Source organism: Carassius gibelio, chromosome A1 (assembly GCF_023724105.1).
Source record: "Carassius gibelio isolate Cgi1373 ecotype wild population from Czech Republic chromosome A1, carGib1.2-hapl.c, whole genome shotgun sequence".
NCBI lineage: Eukaryota > Metazoa > Chordata > Actinopteri > Cypriniformes > Cyprinidae > Carassius > Carassius gibelio.
The window spans coordinates 32,758,139-32,784,905 of NC_068371.1; the positions used below are offsets into that span (position 1 = coordinate 32,758,139).

At 39.2% G+C, this 26,767-nt stretch overlaps 1 protein-coding gene across 7 annotated transcripts in view; it reads left to right on the forward strand.

The window, feature by feature from the left end:
* LOC128017649 (protein NLRC3) overlaps positions 1 to 26,767 on the forward strand; it is a 228,406-nt gene that overhangs the window by 193,457 nt on the left and 8,182 nt on the right. Inside the window, exons 3-5 of one of the 7 annotated variants that reach the window (XM_052604993.1) lie at positions 598 to 624; positions 3,423 to 3,857; positions 4,376 to 6,272. The exons of the other annotated variants lie outside the window; for them this stretch is intronic. Coding sequence (XP_052460953.1) covers positions 598 to 624; positions 3,423 to 3,857; positions 4,376 to 6,272 — 2,359 coding nt within the window. Of the gene's footprint in view, positions 1 to 597; positions 625 to 3,422; positions 3,858 to 4,375; positions 6,273 to 26,767 lie in introns of those variants that run through there. 7 annotated transcript variants of the gene reach the window in all.

Sequence of the window (26,767 nt, forward strand, 5' to 3'; positions counted from 1 at the left end):
GGCGTAACAAAGTTTTTAATGCTCACCGTTACTCATTTCATTATTCCAAAAAACTAAGAGTGTTTTCTGCACAAATATTATTTCTAAAGAGAAACTAGGAGTAACTGATGGTGATGTATTAAACTCTGGTCTGATACTATAAAAACAATGAAGATTTGTCAGTCAGGTATCACTAGTTTATATTCTGAACAAGCACAGAATCACTACACTGCTGCATGATGAGGAAAAACATTATTACTAGAATAAATTATTATGGGCTGAGAGCAGAGACATAGCTACAAAAAATAAAATAAAATTATCAGTTAGTTTGTTGGATATATCGGCTGACACAAAAACCTGAAGTCAGATTACAGCAGCATAAAACACACTCGTCTCTGAACAGAGATTCATGATTTCTGTTTTGATTCATTCTCAACAAACACATGAGCACTGAGTTCATCTACTGATGTGAAGTGTTTCTGATATTTGTTCTGTTTTTCATTGACAGACCTCAGATCAGTTCTTCATCATGGAGATCAGTGAGAGATCTTCATCTCCAGATCACAGCTGTGTGTCTCTGAAGAGTGACTGGTCCATGGATAAGCCTCCTAGATTCAGTGCTGAACCAGTGACCTCTGACCCCAGGTGAGACACTGTCCTGTACTGAACACAATAGACTGACTCCTACAACATCATACATCATCTGAACTAATTGTAGCGCTGATGATTAATCGAATGTGATTGTCATGTTCATTTTAAATGCTTCAGTTTGTTTTGATATTGTATCAGATTATGATATATTATGTTATAAAGTTAATAAATAATGACATTGTTTTTTAATGGAGCCACTTATGCTCATCAAGGCTGTATTAATTAGATTAAAATTATAGAAAAAAACAGTAATATTGTGAACTGTTAGGGTATTGAAATCTTTAATATTTGTTTCCTATTTGAATATAGTGTACTTTAAAATATATTGTATCCCTGCTGAAGCAAAGCATCAATACTCCTTTATTACGTCTTCAGTGTCACATGATCCTTCAGAAATCATTCTGATATTCTGTATCAGTGTTGAAACTGTTGCGCTGCTTCATATTCTTTATTATTGTGCTGCTTTGATTAGACTAATACAAAGTTAAAAAGAACAGCATTTATTAAAAAGAAAAACCTTTTCTAACAATATAAGTCTTTATGATCACTTTTTATCCATTTAATAAATCCTTGCAGAATAAAAGTATAAAAAAAATATAGAATAGTGTTTATTGTAACACAAAAATTTTATTTTTAATAAAAAATAATTTAACTTTTTATTTATCAAAGAATCCTAAAAATATCACAGATCTCAAAAGATGTTAAGCAGCACAAGAGTTTCCAACACTGATTATAAATCAGCATATTCTAATGATTTCTGATGGATCATGTGACACTGAAAATTCAGCTTTGATTCATAGGAATAAATTATATTTTAAAGTATATAAAATAGAAAACTTTTATTTTAAATTCGAATATAATATTTCACAAAATTATTTTGTTATCAAATAGATACAGCCTTGATGAGCCTAAGAAACTTCTTTAAAACATTTACTGATTCCAAACTTTTGAATGGCAGTGTATACTGTAAAAAAGAAAATCTCAGGTAACCTAAAATGTACATCATATAGTTACATCAAGGGTCAAATAAATAGAAATAGCACATATATCAAATAAATAGCACATCAGAGTTAAAAGTTACACACTAATTTTGTGTGTCCGCTGTACAGATGTGGTATAAAGATTGTTTTTGCTCAGGCGACTGAAATGTCCGCCCAATAGAGAAAAGTGTTGCTCAATAAGAAATCAAGTCTCTATCTGCTAGTAAAGAATGGTCAGGATTAATGAACTCGTCTCGTCTGCTGCTTCTCTTCTGTTGAAGATGAACTGAGTTCACGTCTGCTGTGTGTCACTGCAGGACAGAAGAGATCAACACATTCAAAACTAATATTAAACCATAATCTAGATCAGGGGTGTCAGACATACACAGAAAGAGGAAAATATTGACTTCTTTTCAGAGTTTTGTTCATTCATTTTTGCACTTAACAAACATTTGAAAAATGCACATATTAATATTGAAAATGTTTGATTTTAACAAGTTTTGGCCAAATGTAGTGATTCTTCTCCCGCAAATTCAGTTGAGAACTAGAGCCGTCTTTGGAACAAAGCAGAGACTTGATACAAATATTATTTGTTTAAATAGACATTGCAGGATCCTGGGAAATCTATCATTAGGAAGTTATATATTGGGATATGATTTAGTCATAACTTTGTGTGCTATATGGGATTAGGCTACATTATGAAGACACCTTGACATGTTTCTGCTCTGTTCACTGATCGTGTTTTTCACATAAAGCTGTGTTTAGTCGACAGACTCTAGACTCGTTCTTCTCACTCGTCGCTCTTTTGAGACTTTCTCACTCGGTCACACAATCACATCATTTGCAGGTTTTTTTGCTACAACATGGTATTGATCAATGCAGGCTGATGAACTTATATCATAGTTTATAGTTATATGGTAACGAGTGTTCAACATCCAGTTCTTTATCTTCAGTATTATTTGTGATTTAAATTCTGTGAATGTGAATTCCTCTTTTGCTGTGTTACAAGCCGGACTTTGGATGCTTTCACTTTGAATTCATGATCTTCGTTTCACGTTTTACAAGAGAAGATAATTGTCTCTTCACGTGATCAGTGAAATCTGACTCCTGCTACAGTGTGAAGCAGATGCTTTGAACAGGACACACCATGCACTCGCACAAATAAGACCACGTCACATCTGAACTTACACATTCTCAAACATTTCTCAACAATATAAAAGTCTGGATGTGGATGTTTGAGCGTGCAGCTGTCACTGGTCCAACAGCACAATGAAAAACTATATTTAATCAGATTCAGAATGAATGAGCTCTAATAATTATAAAACTGCCATTCATTTCAGTTTATCACAGTCTCACAGAAATCCTTATAATAAATGAGAGTCGACTGTAGGAGGAGTTTAGAGACTGAATCTGAGAACTGCTTCGAACAAATCGTTTGAGAATCGCTGGGAAAGGAGGTGATGTTAAATTCATTTTTAGAGATGAGGGTTGTTTGAGCTGCATACATGTAAACCTACTGTAAAAAGATTCCCAAAACAATACTAGGATCCTTTATTTTTACTAGGATCCTTTATTTTGAATTAAGAAAATGAGTTTGTGTCTGCTTATTCTATTCATCAGTGTTTAAACCATTAAAGAAGAAACGCATTTAATGAAAAACGTATGAACGCAGAAGATACACGGACCGATACACGACAATCACAGCTTCTGACTAATCACTGTTTAATTTAGAATAAATGTGTAGCCCTGACTAATTGTGTTGTGTTAATTACTGTGTGAAGATGTGTATGAATAATTATATTTTTGAGTCAGCAGGAGGAAAAGATCTTCATCTCCAGATCACAGCGGTGTGTCTCTGAAGAGTGACAGATCCATGGGAAAGCCTCCTACATTCAGTGCTGAAGCAGTGACCTCTGACCTCGGTGCTGAACCAGTGACCTCTGACCCCGGTGCTGAACCAGTGACCTCTGACCTCGGTGCTGAACCAGTGACCTCTGACCCCGGTGCTGAACCAGTGACCTCTGACCCCGGGGCTGAAGAAGTGACCTCTGACCCCGGTGCTGAACCAGTGACCTCTGACCCCGGTGCTGAACCAGTGACCTCTGACCCCGGTGCTGAACCAGTGACCTCTGACCCCGGGGCTGAAGAAGTGACCTCTGACCCCGGTGCTGAACCAGTGACCTCTGACCTCAGTGCTGAACCAGTGACCTCTGACCCCAGTGCTGAACCAGTGACCTCTGACCCCAGGTGAGACTCCATCAGCTTGGTATGGTGCTGTGAGACATTATTAAAGCTCTTTCTCTTCTGCTGTCTGCTGTTCTCATTATTTTCTGTATTATTGTCACACATAAGGAGCGTGGAGCCCTCAGAGGAAACTAGAATCACTTTATTTGTCAGAGATCAATGCTAAGGATTGTTTCTTCTTCACTTGTTCAGATTATTACTGGCCCTGACACACAAACATAAAATAGTTGCTCTTATTATTGTTTCTGATCTAGCTTATCTTTTATACTAATAAATAAAATTATTTGACACCAATATGTTAGATACCAATTAAAGTTTACGATTCTCAATTTCAGTTTTGATACCACAGCAAAAACTACTAGCGTAACAGATATAAAGTTGAAGAAATGTAGCCTATATTCTAGAAAATGTGTTGTACTTTAATGTAAAGATGCTGTATATAACAGGAGTATATTAAACTGACTCTTCTCTCTTAAATGTGTTTTATTCACGAAGATGTTTTTATGTTTGTTACCAATCAGAGACGATCAGATACGAGCCCAGGATCCTCCTCAAGCAGTGAATGATGAACTACAGAGAGTCAAAGAGCAGCACAAAACCAGCATGAAGAACAAGTATGAGAGATTATTTGAGGGACTGAAACTCCAGGAGAATGAAAGCCTCCTGAACAGCATCTACACACAGCTCTACATCATAGAGGGAGAGAGAGAAGGAGTGAATGAAGAACATGAGGTTTTACAGATGGAGAAAACAGCCAGAACACAACACTCACAAGACACTCCAATCTACTGCAATGACATCTTTAAAGCCTCCGCTGAAGCAGGATGTGAGGAGAAAGAGCAGATCAAGACTGTTCTTACTAAAGGCATCGCTGGAATCGGAAAAACCGTCTCTGTGCAGAAGTTCATTCTGGACTGGGCCGAGGGAAAAGCTAATCAGGATGTAGATTTCATGTTTGTGCTTCCATTTCGAGAGCTGAACTTGATCAGAGATCATCAGTACAGTCTTCACAGACTTCTGCTGGACTTTCATCCTGAACTTCAAGATCTGGACTCACAGATTTATGAGGAGTGTAAAGTTGTGTTCATCTTTGATGGTCTGGATGAAAGCAGAATCACACTGATGTTTTCAGACGCTCAGAAAGTTTGTGATGTGACTGAGACTTCATCAGTGGCTGTGTTGATGTCAAAGCTGATGAAAGGAGAGCTGCTTCCCTCTGCTCTCATCTGGATCACCTCCAGACCAGCAGCAGCCAATCAGATCCCCTCCAAATACATCCACCGTCTGACAGAAATTCAGGGATTCACTGAGCCTCAGAAGGAGGAATATTTCAGGAAGAGAATCAGTGATGAGCATCAAGCCAGCAGAATCATCTCACACATCAGAAGAGCAAGAAGCCTCCACATCATGTGCCACATCCCAGTCTTCTGCTGGATCTCATCCACTGTGCTTCAGAAGCTCCTGGAAGAAGATCTGAGTGCAGAAATCCCTCAAACTCTGACTGAAATGTACATCCACTTCCTGCTGATTCAGATCAACATGAGGAAGCAGAAGTATGAAGAGAGAGATCCAGAGAAACTCCTGCCGTCCAACAGAGAAGTGATTGTGAAACTTGCTGAAGTGGCTTTCAAACAGCTGATGAAGGGCAATGTGATGTTCTATGAGGAGGACCTGATTGAGAGCAGCATAGACGTCACTGACGCCTCAGTGTATTCTGGGATTTGCACTGAGATCTTTAAGCAGGAATCTGTGATTCATCAGAGGAAAGTCTACAGCTTCATTCATCTGAGCGTTCAGGAGTTTCTCGCTGCTTTCTATCTGCTTTACTGCTGTTTAACAAAGAACCAGAAACCACTGCATGTATTCAGATCTTACGGATTTCACTCTGAAAGTGACTCTGAGATATATGATGAAGTTTCTCTGTATGATCTACTAAGATCAGCAGTATATAAAGCTCTTGAGTGTGAGAATGGACGTCTGGATCTGTTCCTGCGGTTCCTGCTGGGCGTCTCACTGGAGTCCAATCAGAGACTCTTACAGGATCTACTGACACACACAGAGAACAGCTCAGAGACCATCAGCAGAACCACACAGTACATTAAAGAGAAGATCAAAGATGAAGATGATGGACTGATGGTCAAGAGAAGTAATCCTCTCTCAGCTGATCAGTCGATCAATCTGTTCCTCTGTCTGCTGGAAGTGAAAGATCAGACTCTGTTCAGAGAGATTCAGGAGTTTGTGAAATCAGACAAACACTCAGAGAAGAAACTCTCTCCTGCTCACTGCTCAACAATCTCCTACATGCTTCAGATGTCAGAGGAGACACTGGATGAACTGAACACCATGAAATACAACACATCAGATGAGGGGAGAAGAAGACTGATACCAGCTGTGATCAACTGCAGAAAAGCTCTGTGAGTGTTTCATCATCAACTAAAGGATCATATTTAATAATGAACCTGACTCCTTTAAAATAAATGTTCCTGAATGAGAGATTTTCTCCTGAAGAACAGGCCAGAATCTTAAAGGAGTCCCAACATGTGTTTTTAATCCAGTAGATATTAGAGTAAAAGGTAAAAACAACCCCGTCACATGAGAAACTGGTTCATTAAATCAGCAGCAGCTGCAGCAAAGAGACGCTCCACACATTGATCAGTAAAGCTGACATTCACACATTTCACTCTCAATCAAGACACAATCATGATATCAACTACTGCTAATATTAATAACTATAATAACATTTAATCTGCAGTAATTATTGATCATAAATGCTGAATGTTGCAGCTGTTTGACTGCTGTTACAGTGAACTATTACAGTGAAGACAGAGCTTGACGTCTGCTTACTCTTTACTGTACAGCACTAGACACTATTTTACATTATTATACATTTAAAGAGCTCTGCATTATGACATAAAATAAATCAAACCATAGAAAAGGTGGATGAGTGTGAATGGTAATATTATGAGTGATATAGGTCTAGTTTTCTAACACATATTTACTCTGTCAGCATTGTGACCACATTAATGTCACAAATAAAAGATTAAAACTTACATTTCAGCAGCTCACACACGGACATGAATTATTCACACAAAACAAGCGAAGAGTTTGTCATTTAATGAGATCTGTGTTAAATATCCATTTACATGTCAGTCTTTTGTGAAAATGACTTTTACAAACTCAGATGTGACGCATTTCTGTGAAGGACTACAGAACAAGCTCTGATTCACAACATTAGTGTCCAAACACAGAAATAAAAGAGGGTCTATATATCAGATCAGGATCTGAAGACTATAATAAACACAAATCCAGCTAATAAAGAGAAACTACAAATAATGATCAAATTAACAATACAGCAGGAAGGATTTAATCCTTTAATAATAATAATAATAATAGTAATAATAATTGTATTTAATCTCTTCTAGAATTTCTGTCTGTGGTCTCTCAGAAGAGCATTGTGAAACTGTGTCTTCAGCTCTACAATCCTCAAACTGTGTCCTGAGAGAGCTGGATCTGAGGAACAATGACCTGCAGGACTCTGGTGTAGAGTTTATTTCTGATGGACTGAAGAGTCCAAACTGTCAGCTGCAGATACTGAGGTATTAAGAACATAGAAGTGTGTGTGTGTGTGTGTGTGTGTGTGTGCAGATACTGAGGTATTAAGAACATAGAAGAGATAATTTACAGTCGACTGATCACTGTGTGTGTGTGTGTGTGTGTGTGTGTGTGTGTGTGTGTGTGTGTGTGTGTGTGTGTGTGTGTAGTGTTGGGGAGTAAGTAGTTACATGTAACGGCGTTACGTAATTTAATTACAAAATAAATGTAACAGTAATCAGTTACTAAGAAAAAATGAGTAATTCAATTACAGTTACTTATGAAAATTGTAACTTTTACAAAAAGATTATTAACCCGCATTATCTGAGATTATTAACCCGCAAAAAGACTGAATATGAATCCTGCACGTCCTGCGTGTCTGTGGAAATCAGGCGCTGACTGGACATCGGGAGAACCGGGACTATTCCCGGTGGCCTGGCAGACGATTTGGCCCTCTACTTAAATATTGTTATTATATAATTGCAAGCCGAATATACTAAAGCGATTATTCCCGAATCTCTAACAAATCATGAATCGGTTAGTCGTGACCGGCAATGGTTGGGCTCGCGCGCTCTCTGCGCCTCCGCCGAACGGTTTGGATCAGACTCAATGCGAGAGAGAGAGAGACCGGAGTGAACTGTGTAAGCGCACAGCTGGAGCAGAAGCGACACTTCTGTTCAGGGTTTCAGGTACAGGTCAGTCTCATCTGTAAATATGCTAATGTAGTTTTGTCTTTGTTTACTTAGTCAAGCAGCAGCAGCACATTGCTCACACTCACTCAAAATACTGTATAAACGACGTCATTATTATCTATTGTAATGTTACAGTAGTAATTTAGCAGACAAATAATCATATTGTATCATTGGTTTAGGGGGAGCTAGTGCATACAAAAACACAACCCTTAGGAAAATTTATGTAGCCTATGGTATGGTACTAACCGTGGTTTAACCATGGAATTTGTAGTAAAAATAAATACAAGTGATAATTCATTTGCCAAAAAAATAAAAAAATAAATTGCACTTACAAAACATGGTAAAAGTCAAATAAAAATCTTCAGTATTAAAGTCATGAGAGAGATGGATAATGAAAGTGAAGGTGCAGTTCAGGAGAGAACTCGTAATACGTTGCAAGTCCCCAACCTAAGGTTTTAAATCTTTTTCATGTCAGGTCCAAAAAAAAATAGGGTTGTCCATGTTTCAGAATGGGTTGTGGGTGTATGAGTGTGAGATTTCCCAGCCTATTTTTTTTTCCCAGTCCGCAACTCATGGAAATTAATCTCTAGAACTGAGTCATTTCATGAGCATTTTTTTTTTTTATTATTTTGAGAAACTATCATCATATCATATACAAAGAGACAGCAGTGTTTCAAAAAGACACTAATGTTTCAGGAGTTTAGTACACAAAATAGGACACATGCTTATTAGATAACCGTATTTGAGTTGATGTATATGCTTTTATTTTTTTATTAACTATTTTTCCCCAAACCATTGTTAGATGCAGTTAGATGCCTATAGTTATGTAAATGCTTGGTTTCAAAAACAGTATCTATAAACTATTTCTTTTGATTTTAAATCTGCATTGAACTTCATATCAATCTCATTAAAGTAAAAGGCAGTACTAAAGTCTGATTGTGTGGGATGTGTTCAAATGTGATCATCTTAATTCAAGTGATGAAGGATGGTGAAAGTCTGACAGTGTTGAGCTCTACTTTAAGGTTAAACCTGCACGGTGTAAATGGTTGAAGATGATTAACAGTTGCAAATAAACATTCATTAGATATTTATAAAAGTAATCAAAAATTACTCGAAAGTAATTAGTTACATTACTTTTTTAAAGTAATTAAAAAAGTTACACTACTATTACATTTTAAACAGGGTAACTTGTAATCTGTAACCTATTACATTTCCAAAGTAACCTTCCCAACACTGTGTGTGTGTGCGTGTGTGTGTGTGTGTGTGTGTGTGTGTGTGTCGGCAGATACTGAGGTATTAAGAACATAGAAGAGATCATTTACACTCAACTGATCACAGTGTGTGTGTGTGTTAGGGATGGGCATTTTGGGAAATTTCTAATTTCGATCATTGATAGGTTTCAAAAACGATTAATCGATTAACTGGGGGTGGGGCTGAATGGGGGGGGGGGGGTGCATGGCCATAATGTATATAATGAAAAATTATTATGAAAATGAAAAAATAAAAATCTGATATGAAAATCTGTCTATGAAAACATGAACACATGATTAGGACAGGTTAGATTATGATTATGATCAAGCAATGTTATTAATAAAGGAGCAAGAAATATCTGCCTGAGGTGAAGAGTGTACCAATAAACGGAAGCTAATTCTATGACACATCCTATGATAAATCAGATAACATATTATTATTACAGACATAACATTACAAATTGTATCAGCACAATAGGATGATAAGTTATGCGTTAGACCGAGAGCGAGAGAGAGAGCGAGAGAGAGAGAAAGAGAGAGAGAGAGAGAGACATTGACATTTGAAAATCCCTTTATTAATAAAATAACATTTGGGATTTATCTGCGTAAATATTTACAAACCCAAAGAAGGTTTTTTTTTTTTTTTTTTTTTTTTTATACAATGTGTTAAAAACCAAAAACATTTTTAAAACACCCTCCATTAGACAATTCCACATATATTTTCATTCATATACACATTAGAGAATGTTTAGATTAAAACTTCCATTCCCATCAGGCTCACACAGAAAATTATTAAAACCCCAAAGATGAAAAAAAGACTGAACATTGTGTGTAATACTATAAAAAGCATACTCTACCGTTAACCTTTTTTTTACAAAACATTTAGTCAATAAAATAGGATCAATACACCCACTTTCTTTAACTTTGTTTTTTCTAGTACACCAAATTGCCAACTTTACCATTCCATAAAGAAAATTTAGAATAATAACTTTCTTCTTGTTTTCTACTGAGTACTTTGGCCCATAAATAAACAATGAAACATTAAACGAACCCATTAGCTCCAGACTCCAAACCTTCACTAACTGCATCAAGTTTTTCAGGCGATAACATTCCATAAATGCATGAATCACAGTTTCTGAAGCGTTACAAAAAGGACAACCCTCCCCAACTAAAGGATTCAGTCGTGCTATGTGTCTGTTTGTGGCTAAAACTCCATGTACAATTCTCCACTGCAGATCTCCCACTCTCTTTTCAGTGGGTTTTTTGTACAGGGCCCGCCAGCTACCTTTCGGGGAAGAGTCTGACCCCAACACTAAAGTCCATTTGCTTTCTGTTTGGTCTTTAAGGTCTTGATAGTTCATAATTTTAACACATATAAAGTTCTTTTTGACAAATCATTGAACAACCCCATTTCTGGAGTATTCAAAGACAACAATTTTGCCGGATCTTCCTCTTGATAATCCCTTTTCATCAAAAAGTCAAATTCCGGAAAAGTGAATGGCTCTGTATCCTCTCCTGCACAAGTCTCTTTGAGAAATTCTTTAGCTGAAACAGGAAGTTCAGCTTCTAGGTCTTCTAGCACTCGTTTAGCGAGACGCACAGACCTGAAACCCACTTTTCGAGCAAGTTCTTCAGCTTCAATCCACCCATCTCCTATCCTTAGATCCCGAAACATAGATATTCCAGCAGCCAGCAAGTTTGACCTTATGGTGTCAGAGTTCAGAATCTCAGCAGGAAAAAGAGGATTGAAAAAAAGAGATTCGTTAAACAGCCACGGACCTGGTTTTGACCACTCTCTTGAAACAGAAAACATTTGCCATAAATCCATAATATTGAGGTAAAACGAGTTAAGTCCACCAAGAGAAGTTCTCTTTAGAGTCATGGTGAAAAGCTGTTTATCTAGACCCATTCGTCCAGCCTTGCGTAGAAGAGCACATGTTAGTTCCATCCATCCATGCTGCTGGTGATATAGTAGGCGCTGAATAGCCTGCAGTCGAAAAACTGTCAGTCTAGCTCGGATGTCTATCAGTCCCTGTCCCCCTTCTTGAACAGTAAGATAGAGGACAGCAGCTCTCAGCCAGTGCTGACCAGACCAAAAAAAATTAACAAGTCTCTTTTGAATTTATTGGATTAAAATAACTGGTGGATCCACAACCATCATTTTATGCCAAAGCATTGAGGCAATGAGATTGTTGGCAATCAGTACTCTTCCCCTATATGATAACTGGGGTAGCAACCATTTCCAGCTAGACAACCTCGCACAGACCTTCTCCACTAAACCCTCCCAATTTTTCTTTTTATATTCCTCTTGACCAAGATATACTCCAAGATATTTCAAACCAAGTGTACCCCACTGAATATTATTTGGGAGTTTTGGTAAAACCGTATTGGTATTTTCAGTAGAACCATACCACACAGCTTCTGTTTTATCCCAGTTAAGCCTAGCAGATGACGCTCTTTCATAGATGTCTAGAGCCCCCTTTAAATTCTGTACATCTTCCTGCTTTTGAATTATCACAGTAATATCATCAGCGTATGCAGATAATATAATAGACTCTTTTTTTAAACTACCATTTATAGTTAGACCATTTAGTTTACGTCGCAGCATACACAATAATGGTTCAATCGCCAAGCTGTACAGTTGGCCAGACATTGGGCAGCCTTGTCTGATTCCTTTTTGTATTTTAACTGGTACACTTAACCCACCTCCTATTTTTATCATACTCAAGGATCCTTTATACAACAATTTTATCCATGATATAAAACTATCACCAAAACCAAAACACTTTAAGACATGAAACAAATACAGATGATCCACCCGATCAAATGCTTTTTCTTGGTCTAGAGATATTAGACCAGCACCAACATTGTACATTCCTAAATATTCTAAAAGATCTCTCATTAAAAACAAATTATCATAAATACATCTTTTAGGAACACAATAAGACTGATCTTCATGAACCAACGATCCTAAAACCATCTTAAGTCGATTTGCAATTGATTTAGACAATATCTTATAGTCAGAGTTAAGAACAGCAACAGGTCTCCAGTTTTTAAGTAAACACAAATCTCCTTTCTTTGGAAGAAGAGAAAGGACTGCCCTTTGACAACTTTTTGGCAGTTCCTTCAGTTTATAGCTTTCTTCAAGAACTTTAAAAAAGTCCTGTCCAATTATTCCCCAAAACGACTTGTAAAATTCTGCGGTAAGTCCATCAAGACCTGGTACTCGACCAGTTGAGAGTTGTTGTACTGCATCCGTTACTTCTTCAAAGGTAATGCTGGAGTCTAGAAAAAGTCTTTCATCTTCTTTCAAGTTTGGTAAATCTTTAAAAAGTTCACATGTTGTATTCAGATCAATGTCTTCTTTTGCAAATAACTTAGAATAAAAATCAACAGCAGTTCTTCTCATCATTAAAGGATCGGATGTAATACTACCATCAGGTCTTCGTAAACAATGCATAAAATTATTATGAACAACCTTCTTTTCCAAATTAAAAAAGTATTTCGTAGGTGCATCCATATCATTAATTGAAATAAACCATGCTTTAACGAGTGCTGATTTCACTTTTTCATGTAAAATACCTCTTAATTCATGTTTTTTGGATAACAAATTTTCTTGCACTCCCATTTCACTCTTATTAATCAATGAAACATACAATGCAGAAATATCTTCTTCTAGTTTAGACATTTTCCTTTTTAAACTAATCCAAGCTTGTGAGGAATATTGTTGGCAGAAGAGCTTAATTTGAACTTTTCCCACCTCCCACCATTGAAGAAGATTCTCATAATTACTTTTTTGTTCTGTCCAATAGTTCCAAAAAAGATTACATTTTTCATGAAAATCAAGATTCTCTAATAATTTATTACTAAATCTCCAATAAGAACAATGAGGGGTTGTTTGTGTTACAATCATTTTTAAGGAAATTAAATGATGATCTGAAATCGGGCTTGGGCATATTTTTGTCTCTTCTATTCTACTGCACATTGTATTCTTGACATAGAATCTATCTAACCGTGCTGCACTGATCCTATTTTCTGTCACTTTAATCCATGTATATTGTTTTACGGTTTTATTTTTCTCTCTCCAAATATCAATAAGTCCAAATTGTGTCGTAATCTCTCTCAAAGATACTGCTGATAAAAAAATGAGGTTCTTCTCCATTCCTATCACAAGTAAAATCTAACGTACAATTCCAATCTCCTCCAATTACTAAAAAATCTTCATTTATAAAAGAGGAAACTACATCTTTAAGTTTAAGAAAAAAAGCTATTCTCTCTCTACCTGTTGTAGGAGCATAAACATTTATTAGCACAAAAACTCTATTTTTTATTTCTACTCTTAGTGCAAGTAGGCGCCCTCTCACTACTTCATTCTTAGACAAAATGTTAACTTTACATCTAGGTGAAAATAATATTGCCACCCCTGCACTAAGGTTGGTGCCATGACTCAAAACATGATCTCCCTCCCACCACATCCCAAAATCAGTTTCATTTTCTTCATTACTATGTGTTTCTTGTAGAAACACAACTTGAGTTTCTTTCAAATTTAAACACTCTTTTAATAAAGGCCATTTACTTCTGTCCCTTGCCCCGTTTATATTTAAGGATCCTATTTTAAGAACATCCATAAATAGGGGGAAGGAAAAAGAAAAAGAAAGAAAAAAACATAGCAAAGGCCAGATCCCCATGTGCATTTATTTAAGACTAGTTCTAGTAGACCTACGTTTACCCTTCATCTTTTGAATTTTTTGTCTGACTGCTGTCAAATATTTTTTTAGTCTAAACCTTTTTTGCTGCGACAAAATCTCAACGTTACATTCTTTACGAGCTTTCATTACGGATGCGATAAATTTCTCTAGGTCAGGAAAAAACTCTTCAACATTAACACTCCTCCCCTTAGTTTCATCCAGACGAGAGTTTATCTGTTCAACTGTATACAAATCTCCATATCTGCCAACGTCTACATCAATGCATGAATCATCATCTCTAATACTCTCGTCTTCTGACTCCTTTTCCGCTTCATCATTTGAACCTGTAATGTCTTCTTGCATTCTATCGTCTTTGAAGCATAAAGCACCAGTAACAATACAACCAATAGACGAAACCTCTTCATTTATGCCCTCAGTACTTCCAGTCGCGTTTACACCAACCTCTACTCTATCACCAGCTTCACTTTCTTTTTCTGCATCTCCATCTTCTTTCAGAGCACCCGCATCATTCAGCGGCTCTCTGACCTCAGTCGCTCCGCTACTCGCGCTCGTCAAACCTGACGGCCCTGCTGTTTCTTCTGCCTGCGGCTGTTTATGAGGGCAAGACAATCTCTTGTGGCCAAAAACTCCGCACTCAAAACAACGTAAAGTATCAGTGCTCGCGTAAACCATATAAGAACTCTCTCCACATGTCACTCGAAACGAAACATCCAGTGTTTTAGTAGGCGCTGTCAGAAACATAAACGCTTGTCGTCTAAAAGACAATACGTGCTTAAGTTCGGTAGATTTACAACCCAAAGGAATCGTTTTCACAGCACTAGCCATCTTTCCGAACCGTGTCAATTCTCTCACGATCGTGTCATCTTTAATGAAAGGAGGTACATTGGAAATTGTCACTTTTGTAGCTGGAGCAAAAAGAGGTGTAACGGGTACAAAAGTTTCTTTCACCCAAATGCCGCTTTCAATTATCCTGATTACTAATTGTTCGTTTTTTAAAAATACGACAACTGCCTTGTTCATGCGAGATGCAGAAACAATGTTTTCATGGCCTACCTGTTCTCCTGTTGCTAACAGCACCTCCTCAATCGCTGTACCTGCCTCAGGAACACACCTGAAACCATTCCGAAGCGAGAGAGATGGCTCTTCCCCCGCAGGGAGAGAGGCCATCTCGTTTGACTAGAAAACACCTCATAAACTTGAATACAATAATCGGTGACCCAAAAAAGTGAAGAAAAAGAAAATAATAAAAGAAGATAGGTAAACCCTATGGAAAAAAATAGTTTTAACTATACGAAAAAACTTAAGAAACTTCACGCTCTCGCACGTGCCTCTCACACCCCACGCCACACTCTCGCTACCCAGCATGCAACACACCAGAGAGAAAGAGAGAGAGAGAGAGAGAGAGAGAGAGTGAGAGTGAGAGAGAGAGAGAGAGAGAGAGAGGTTTAAAGCACTTTATTTTTCCATTACACCTTACATCACATTACTGAAAAAAACAAACAAAATAGAAAAAAAATTAAATAAAAAAATAAAAATACAATTAAATTTTTCCTAAAAATTCACAACAAGCTGATCATCCTGAACTGTACATAGCACCTCATTAAAACACCAAACATTGCAAAAACACACCAAATTATTGGTAAGTTTGTAATATGCAAATTTCAAGTTTCAGCCTTCCTTGCACCAGATGCCTAAACATCATCTCAGAGTTTATTGTAGAGAGTTGCAAACCTGTGTTTTTTCTGGTTTTCCAGATTGCCAGTTTGGCAGTTCCTATAAAATCATTTAGTAAAACCATTTTCCTTCTCATTAAAAAAACTGTATTTCAGACCCCCAATAAAAACTACTTCAGAAAAATCCTCATTGAATCTTCTAAAACAAGTCTGAAGCAAATTAAAAAGACCTTGTAATCTGTTACACTTTAAAAACAAAAGCTCCAGGTTTTCCTCAATCCCACAGAACCGACCCCCCCACTGCTGGATTGAGGTGCGCCACATGCCGGTCCGTAGCGATGGTCCGGTGGATGATCCTCCACTGGAGGTCTGCCGTTCTCTTCTCCACCGGGGGTTTGTACAGCGTCCTCCACCTGTCCCGCACCAGGAAGTCTGGCTGTAGCAGTTCAGGCCATTTAGATGCTTTTATTCCTTTTAGTGATTCTTGGTGTGTCATTTTCACTGAAGTGCAATATAAAGCTTTCTTAGACGCATCTTTAAAAAGATCAAGCTGGGGGGTCGTGAAGGATAAAATAGAGTCCGCAATTTCCCCATCTTCCTCATTTATGATAGGTGAGATCTTGATGTCTGGGAAGTCTTGGTTATTTCTCATGGTCCAGTGTTTGTCTCCGTGCAATCCAAGACCTGCAGCCACTTGGTAGCGCATTGGAGATCTCTTCTTTCAGTTTAAAAACAAGACGCAAGGACCTTAAACCCGTCAACTCTTGGAGTACTTCAGTAGGTTTCCAGCCCCTCTCATTAAGAAGATGTCCAAGTTTGTAGACGCCATTCCTCATTAAGCATCTCCGCACAGTCACGGAGGAGAGCAATCGGGTCTGGATCAACGGATTAAAAAACAACGGTTCCTCTGGAGTCCAATGTTCTTGCTCATCTATGTCTCGTTTCACTTTAAAAACAGTTCTCCATGTCTGCAGCATAAACTTATAAAACGGTGGAAGCTCTGACAGGCTTATTTCCTCTAATTTCATTAAAAACAAGTGTTTGTCTAGACCAAGTCCTCCTGCCTGCTTCAGCAAAGCACTTGCTGTTTTGGCCCATGTCACATCTTTATAAAGAAGTCTCTGCACAGACTGTAATCTGAAGGCTCGTATCCGACTCCTCAAATCCACCAAGCCTTGCCCGCCCTCCTGGACTGGAATATACAGGGCAGCTGCACGGATCCAGTGCTGTCCACTCCAGAAGAAGTTGACCAGTGTCCTTTGAATGTTTAAAATGAGTTCTTCAGGTGGCTCCATGACTGCAGTCCTGTGCCACAGCATCGATGCGGTGAGGTTGTTGATGACCAGGACTCTTCCCCTGTAAGACAGTTGTGGCAACAGCCACTTCCACTTTGTCAGTTTCCAGCAGACCCTCCCAATGTTTCTTTTGAAACTGTTCATTACCTAAAAAAACACCTAAAGCTTTAAAACCATCTTGTCTCCAGCGTAACCCACCTGGGAGTTGAGGAAACCCTGTGCCTTCCCACCCACCAACAATAAAACCTTCACTTTTGGACCAGTTGACTCTTGCAGAGGAAGCTCTTTCATACAAACCAAGAGTTTGATTTAAAATTGTGATGTCCTCCTGATTTGAAATAAAAACAGTAATGTCATCTGCATATGCTGATAAAAATAACTTAAAATTGTCCTGTGAACTAGGAATTGCTATTCCATTGAGATTCTTCCTCAACCTGCACAACAAAGGTTCTATGACCAGGCTGTAGAGTTGTCCAGACAGTGGACATCCCTGCCGGATGCCTCTGGACACCAGGATCGGCTCACTCAAACCACCTCCTGCTTTCACCAGCACAGACACATTAAAATACAGGAAATTAATGTAAGAAATAAAACTGTCACCAAATCCAAAACACTTTAAAACATTAAAAAGATATTCATGATCAACTCCATCAAAAGCTTTTCCTTGATCTAACGATAAAAACCCAAGATTTCCATGATAAAACTGATTAATGTCGATCATGTCTCTTAATAAAAACTGGTTGTCCGTAATTGATCTTTCAGGAATGCAGTATGACTGGTCCTTGTGAATCAACTGGTCTAAAACATTTTTCAGTCTGTTTGATAAGCATTTGGAGAATATTTTGTAGTCCGAACACAGTAAGGATACAGGTCTCCAGTTCTTTAAAAATCCCAAGTCCCCCTTCTTTGGAAGGAGAGACAGGACGGCTCGTCGACAGCTTGTGGGAAGAGTTTTGTTCTTGATGCAGTCCAACAACACTTCATAAAAAATCTGGTCCTATTATATCCCAGAATTGCTGATAAAAATCCACAGATGAGCCATCAATCCCTGGAGAACGGCCAGTGTGTAGCTGACGCACTGCTTCCGTGAGTTCTTTAAAAGAGATTAAAGTGTCCAGTGCCTCTTTCTGCTGGTGCTGGAGCGGAGGCAGTTCCTCCAGCAGATCCTCAACGCTCGCAGCATCACAGCTCTCAGCGCTGAACAGCTGCTTATAGAAGTCTCTCGCTAGCTTCCTCATTTCAGCTGGATTTGAAGTCACCGATCCATCTTGCCGACGGAGATGACACATTTGCTTCTGATGGACACTTTTTCTCTCTAGATTAAAAAAGAAAGCACTTGGAGCGTCCATGTCCTTGACAGAGCAGAATCTGGCTCTTATCAACGCTCCCTTTGCCTGCTCCTGCAAATAAGAGTTCAGTTCTTGTTTTTTTCTTTTTTTAAACATCGCAATGCACAGCTTCACTACTAGATACAAGATTTCTTTCCATCGACTCAATGTCCTTCTGTAAAGTCCTTACTGTGTTTTTCACTATGGTTGATGTTTGGGAAGCATATTTCTGACAGAAATGTCTTATGTTCACCTGTCCCACATCCCACCACTGACACAGACTTCCAAATGAAGACTTTTTCAACTTCCAGTTGCTCCAAAACACTTTAAAACGTTCACAAAATAAAACATCATTTAAAAACTTAACATTTAAAAGCCAGTAATAATTAGACTTTTGTGTCTTCTTTATGTTTAAAACCAAAGTAATCATGTGGTGATCTGAAAAACCATTGGGAGAAATAGAAGCATCAATAACTCTATTACTCCACATTTCGTTCAAATAAAACCGGTCTAATCTTGCTCCAGAGACTCTATCATCACACACTTTCAGCCATGTGTATTGTCTCACACCAGTGTTTCTTGTTCTCCACACATCTATTAGCTGGAATTTATGAATAAAACTTAACAGGGTAGCAGCAGATTGACTGTGAGGCTCTTCACCATTTCGGTCTACAATAAAATCAGTTGTGCAATTCCAGTCACCACCAATTACCAGACACACACTCTCATCATACTTCTGGACAGCATCTTTTAATTTCATAAAAAGATCCTTGCGTTCTGGACCGTTATTGGGAGCATATATATTTACCAGCACAAACACAGTTTCTTCGTATTCAATTTCTGTTAGTAACAATCTGCCTTCAACAATGTTGTCTATATTTAAAATGTTGATATTCATGTTTGCAGAGAATAAAATGGCAACTCCTGCACTGTTGTTTGTGCCATGGCTTAAAACAAACTTGCCTTCCCACCACATTCCCCACTCAATTTCATTGTCCTTGTTAGTGTGGGTTTCTTGTAAAAAAGAAACGTTAACCTTTTTAATTTTAATAAACTCAGAAACCGTTCCTAGTTTTCCCTGGTCTCGTCCACCGTTTATATTTAGAGATCCCACCCTTAAAACATCCATGTAGGAATATAAAAATAAAGAGGACAGAGACAGAAAGAGACAGTAAAAATAAAGTTCACCACGTGATGTTTAAACATTTTGGTGTCTTTGGGAAACAACTTTATCTTTTCTCAATTTTGTTACCATTTTCTTCAGTCTAAACCTCTTTTTCTTGTCTAAAGCCTCATAACTAACCGTTCTCTGAAATAACAGTACTGATGCTATGAACTTCTCAGGGTCTGGGAAAAAATCAGTGACATCGAAAGCCTTGCCAAAAGTCGTGTCTAGAAAGTCATTTATTTCTTTTAGAGTGTACACGTCCCTTTCTATCTGCGAGCCCACATCAGAAACCTCAGAAAAAGTATCATCATCTTTCATTTCTGTCTCACAGTTTTCTTGACTCTTTGGTAGATCAACACTTTCCATTTCAGTATCTCCATGTTCACTCACATCGTTTTTCGTTACACTGTTTTCACCTGCTTCTGGTTCAGCACCAGCTTCCTCAGTATGACTGTCATTAATTACGCTTTCTGTCTGTTTTCCACTGTGATCCCCCCGCTCCTCCACAGCTGAAGGCAGTGCGCTCTCTGACGCGTTCTCCCCGACGCCCGCGGCGCTCGGCCCGGCGTTCTCTGACGCGTTCTCCCCGACGCCCGCGGCGCTCGGCCCGGCGTTCTCTGACGCATTCTCCCCGACGCCCGCGGCGCTCGGCCCGGCGTTCTCTGACGCGTTCTCCCCGACGCCCGCGGCGCTCGGCCCGGCGTTCTCTGACGCGTTCTCCCCGACGCCCGCGTCAATCGACCTGGCGTTCTCTGACGCGTTCTCCCCGACGCCCGCGGCACTCGGCCCGGCGTTCTCTGACGCGTTCTCCCCGACGCCCGCGGCACTCGGCCCAGCGTTCTCCGACGCGTTCTCCCCGACGCCCGCGGCACTCGGCCCGGCGTTCTCTGACGCGTTCTCCCCGACGCCCGCGGCACTCGGCCCGGCGTTCTCTGTCGCGTTCTCCCCGACGCCCGCGGCGCTCGGCCCGGCGTTCTCTGACGCGTTCTCCCCGACGCCCGCGGCGTTCAGCCCCGGCGTTCTCTGACGCGTTCTTCCCGACGCCCGCGGCACTCGGCCCGGCGTTCTCTGACGCGTTCTCCCCGACGCCCGCGGCACTCGGCCCGGTGTTCTCTGACGCGTTCTCCCCGACGCCCGCGGCACTCGGCCCGGCGTTCTCTGTCGCGTTCTCCCCGACGCCCGCGGCGCTCGGCCCGGCGTTCTCTGACGCGTTCTCCCCGACGCCCGCGGCGTTCGGCCCCGGCGTTCTCTGACGCGTTCTTCCCGACGCCCGCGGCACTCGGCCCGGCGTTCTCTGACGCGTTCTCCCCGCTAACACCAACCTTATGTGGGCACATTAATCGCTTATGGCTAACATCCCCACAATTAAAACACTTCATACTCCCAGTATTGGCATAAATCATGTAAGCCTTCCCCTCAGGCATCACCCTAAACGACACGTCAATACTCGGCTCGTTCAGGAACATGAACACTTGTCTTCTGAAAGACATTACATGTTTTAACGACTCATTCTTACAGCCGAGTGGAAGCGCTTTCATTGCACTAGCGAATTTCCCGTAGTGCGAAAGTCCACGCTCAATCTCCTCATTGGGAATGAATGGAGGCACGTTTGACACGGTTACTTTTGTGGTTGGAGCAACAGGCGGTGAAACAATAATAAATTCTTCACTTACCACAATCCCGTTTGTAATCAAACGGCCTACGTGCACCTCCTCCTTCACAAACACCACCACCACTTTATTCATACGAGACGCAGATGTAATATTCTCGTATACGATCTCCTCTCCTACCGCCACCAACACATCCTCCACCGCCACACCTGACGCAGGAACACACCTGACGCAGGAACACACCTGACGCCATGACGGAGGGAAACAGGTGGCGTCACCCTCATGGAGAGGGATGCCATCCCGATCCCAAACAAAACACAACTACACTCAAAAACAAAATCAAAAATAAACTATAATCTCCTTTACAAAATAATATTTTAGTTTTAGTAGAAAAACGAAAGATTAGTAATAGAAAAAACCAAAAAGTCGCCCTCTCCACGTGGGAACCCTCGGACACCCAACCCTCTCAGACTCAGAGAGAGAGAGAGAGGCTTAACAAACTCTTTATTAGACCTTTCTCCTTTTACATCAATACAATTGTCTTACAAAACATTCCATGTCACATTTTTCGATCTACACATTTAAAACCAACATTTCATTTTCTCCAATTTGACAAAGTACTCCCCCTACCGACCACATTTCGGAAAACATTACAATGTCGCTGACCATTTTGTAATATGTATACTCTATCTTGATTCTAGCAGTTATCATCCCTCTTAGTACCATTTCCGCATTAACTGGACCTATACCTAACCTTTTATTTTTTCTTGTTTTCCATATGGACAACTTAGCTGAGCCCATCAGAAAATTCAGTAAACATTTCTTCCTCCTTTCTTGAAAATTATAAATTGGACCACTTATGAAATTCTGATAAGAAAAATTCTCCCCAAACTTTATAAACACTTGTGTTAAAAAATTTAACATTCCCTTCAACCTAAAACAATCAATAAATAAATGATTAACCGTTTCTTCTAAGCCACAAAATAAACACTCTATCCCCACTGCTGGATTGAGGTGTGCAACGTGTCTGTTCGTAGCTATAGCCCCGAACATCAGTCTCCACTGCAAGTCTGCAGTACGCTTCTCCACAGGCAACTTATACAGAGACCTCCAACATGCCTTAAACTCAGTCCCAAACACTTCTGACCACCTCCAGGTCTTCACTCCTCTTAGTACAGTCTGATGCATAACTTTTACACACGTTACATAGATTTCCTTCTTCTTAATATCTTGAAAACTCCCCAACTTGGGGTACTCAAAAGATAAAATTGAATGTCCAGTTTCCTCCATCTCCTCTTGCACAGCAGCAGATACTTTGATGGGTGGAAATGTATAGCGCCCATCCCAGTCCTGTGACAGTGCCTCTCTGCAGGCCCCCGGTAGAGCTGCCCACACCTCCTCCATTATCCGTCTCATGAGTCGAAGAGATCTCAACCCTGTAACACTCTGCAAAGACTCAGCTGTTTTCCAGTCATCACCACTTCTCAGATCTCCCAACTTGACATACCCAGCCTTCACAAAACAGCTTTCCACAGATTTAGAGGACAAAATCCTTGTTCTTATTAATGGGTTGTGGAACAGCGGTTCTCCCCTTATCCAGTCCTCCGGTTGTAAAATATCTCTGTGTATAATAAATGTCTTTTTCCAAGCTGTTATCATTGACTTATAAAAAGGTGTCAACTCTTTCAAATCCACTTCATCACTTTTCAGTAAAAAAAGCTGTTTATCATACAATAATCCAGATGTTTTCCGCAGAAGAGCACAAGCAACATTAATCCACCCACCATTCTCCTCATACAATAGTCTCTGGGCTGCTTGCAATCGAAAAGCATTTATGCGGCTTCGTACATCTATTAGGCCTTGCCCTCCTTCAATCACTGGTAGATAAAGTGCCTGCCGAGGAATCCACTTTTGACCAGACCAGAAAAAGTCCACCAGTTTCCTCTGAATCTCCTTAATAAGGTCATCTGGTGGCTCAAGCACATTCAGTTTGTGCCATAACATAGAGGCCGTCAGGTTGTTTGTAACTAGGACTCTGCCTCTATAAGATAGTTCGGGCAATAGCCAGTTCCACTTAGACAACTTAGCAACAACCTTTCCAAGCAGACCCTCCCAGTTCTTTTGTTTATACTTATCAGTGCCTAGATACACCCCTAAAACTTTAAAACCTTCCTTTCCCCATTTCAATCCTTCAGGAAGTTGAGGTGGTCCCGTACCATCCCAAGACCCAACAGCAAACCCATCACACTTTGCCCAGTTTACCTTGGCTGAAGAAGACTTTTCATAAAGGTTTAAATTTTTACAAATTATCTGAATATCTTTTTGACCAGAAATAAAAATATTTACATCATCTGCATAAGCAGACACAGAATACCTTAGACCTGAATTATCTCCTGGTATCATTAAACCTTGCAACTCCTTTCTTAGCTTACACAGTAAGGGTTCTATGGCTAAACTATAAAGTTGTCCTGATAGAGGACATCCCTGCCTGATTCCTCTTTTAACAGGGATTGGACAACTCAGGCCACCTCCTATCTTAAGCATAACTGAAGCATCTTCATACAGTATTTTTATCCAAGAAATAATATTCTCCCCAAATCCAAAGGTTTTTAAAACAGTAAAAAGGTATTCATGACCTACCCGGTCAAAAGCTTTCTCTTGGTCAATAGATAAAAAACCCACATCAAGATTGTTTTTAATAGATAAATCAATCACATCTCTCATAAGAAACATATTGTCCATTATTGTCCGCCCAGGAATACAGTAAGTTTGTTCACTTTTCACCACAACATGCAAAATGTTTTTTAGTCTGTTTGCTAAACATTTAGACAAAATTTTATAATCGAGACACATTAAAGACACTGGTCTCCAATTCTTCAACAAACCTAGGTCTCCACTTTTTGGCAGAAGTGATAACACAGCCCTTTGACAGCTTTTTGGTAGACAACCTCTTTTAAAACATTCACAAAATACATCATACAAATCTTCTCCTAAGACACCCCAAAAAGCTTTATAAAATTCTGCTGGCAACCCATCAATTCCTGGTGACTTTCCTGTAGAAAGCTCTTTGACCGCCTTCGAAAGTTCATCAAAAGAAATCATTAAGTCCACTGAATTTTTTTCCTCAGGCCTTAGTTTAGGAAGATCTCCTAAGAACTGGTCCATAGATTCAACATCACAGCCCATATTTCCAAACAGTTCTTTATAAAATTCAATGCCCATTTTTCTCATTTCTGTTGGATCTGAAGTAATAGTTCCATTTCTTCTTTTAAGATGAAGCATACATTTCTTTTGTGCTTCCTTCCTTTCAAGTCCAAAAAAATAAGCAGTTGGAGCATCCATTTCTTTAATTGATGATATTCTAGCTCGAACTAGTGCACCTTTCACTCTTTGTTCCAACAATGACTTCAATTCAATTTTTTTCTTTTTTAAAATATTCACTGAACCATCATTAACAACATCAATCATTCTTTTTTCCATTTCATTAATCTCAAACTCCAACATTTTCACATTTCTCTTCATTGTAGCAGTAGCATTATAAGAAAATTGCTGACAGAAAACTTTAATCTGCGCTTTTCCCACCTCCCACCATTGAGTCAGATTTTCAAAATTATTTTTCCTCTGTCTCCAAATTTCCCAAAAACTACAGAATTTCTCATAAAAATCTGTATCCTGTAATAGTTTTACATTAAAATGCCAATAAAATTTTGGTCTTGACATTTTCACAACATTATAATCTAAAGTAACCATATGATGGTCTGAAAAACCATTTGGTAAAATATTAGTGTTAGTTACTCTATTTATTTCTGACTTATATATAACCTATCCAGTCTTGCTCCTGTCATAACATAATCTACTATCTTTATCCAGGTATATTGGTTCACTAACTCATTTCTACTCCTCCACACATCCACCAACTTTAAATTATTTGTTATATCAAGTAATAACTTACTAGATTTTGAATGAGGCTCATCCCCATTCCTATCTAATACGAAATGTGTTGTACAATTCCAGTCACCCCCTATAACAACACATATATTGCCATCATCATATTGTTTTATTGCATCATTTAATTTTTTATATGTTATTTCACGATGCCATCCTATATTCGGAGCATACACATTAACAAAAAGGAATTTAACACTTTTAATTTCTGCTATAACTAATAACACTCTACCTTTTTCTACCTCTATTGTGGTCACAATTTTTAAATCCAAATGTTTTGAGAAGAGAACTGCAACACCCATACTTAAATTTGTTCCATGACTTAATTTACACTCTCCTTCCCACCATCTATACCACTCCAATTCATTATTACTATCGGAATGTGTTTCCTGTAAAAAAGTTACCTTGACATCATTTAATATAATAAATTCAGAAATCAGTGCTCTTTTGACCCTATCTCTTCCTCCATTGATGTTTAAGGATCCTACTCTTATAGACTCCATAATAAGGTTCCAATGGAGAAAAAAGAAAGACAGAGAAAAAAGAAGAAATAGAAACACCCTTAGTGAATAATACATCATTTAAATTTCCTTTTTTTCGGGGCTTTCCCCCTTCTTATTTTCGTGACAAACTTTCTCAATCGAAACCTCTTCCTCCTACTCAGTTTGTCCTCTCCAACTCGTTTCATCCAGTATAATGCAGAATTTTCAATTTTCTTAGTGTCAGTAAAGTAATCCTTCACTTCTGCTACCTTCCCGAAAGTCTCGTCCAGAAAAGCATCTATTTCCTCCAAAGTATAAAACTGGTCACCTCCCATCTGAGATAAATTTGACACATCTGATACATCTGACAAGTCATCATCACTTTCTTCCTCTCCTTCATTTTCAATCCTCTCTTCTGAATTCTTACCCTCTGAATTCACAATGCTTCCATTACTTGATTGATCTCTATCAACTGACATCACTTCCTCACCATTTCCTACCTTCTCCACTTGCTCTGTATTCTTCTCAGTTTCCTTCATCGCCATCTCCTCAATCAGCTCTATCTCACCATTCACATTCTCTACCACTTCAGTAGACACTTCAGTATTATTAGACTCGCTCTCAGCACCAACACTACCTAAATCCTTGTTATTAAGCACATTTTGATCTTCATTTTCCACTTTTTTTCCATGGTTTGCTCTGCATTACCATTCGTATCTGTCTCATTGGTCACTTCTTCTCTTTGCGGGCATGTCAATCTTACGTGTCCTACAGCCCCGCAATCATAACAGCGCAATTCCCCAGCGTTCGCATACAACATGTACGATTTTCCTTCGTACACGCAACGAAAAGACACGTTTAATGTTGGGGCATTCAAAAACATAAACACCTGCCGTCTGAAAGACAACACATGCTTCAAAGACTCATTTTTACATCCAAGCGGTATCATCTTAATTCCGCTCGCAAATTTCCCATTCCTCAAAAGCTCAAGCTGTATATCTTCATCAGGAATAAATGGCGGCACATTTGAAATAACTACTTTCACAGTTGGAGACATTAAAGGTTGAACAATGATAAACGCTCCACTTACCACTATGCCGCTCTCAACCAAACGATTAACTAGTAGTTCCTCCTTCAAAAAGACCACCACGGCCTTGTTCATTCGAGACG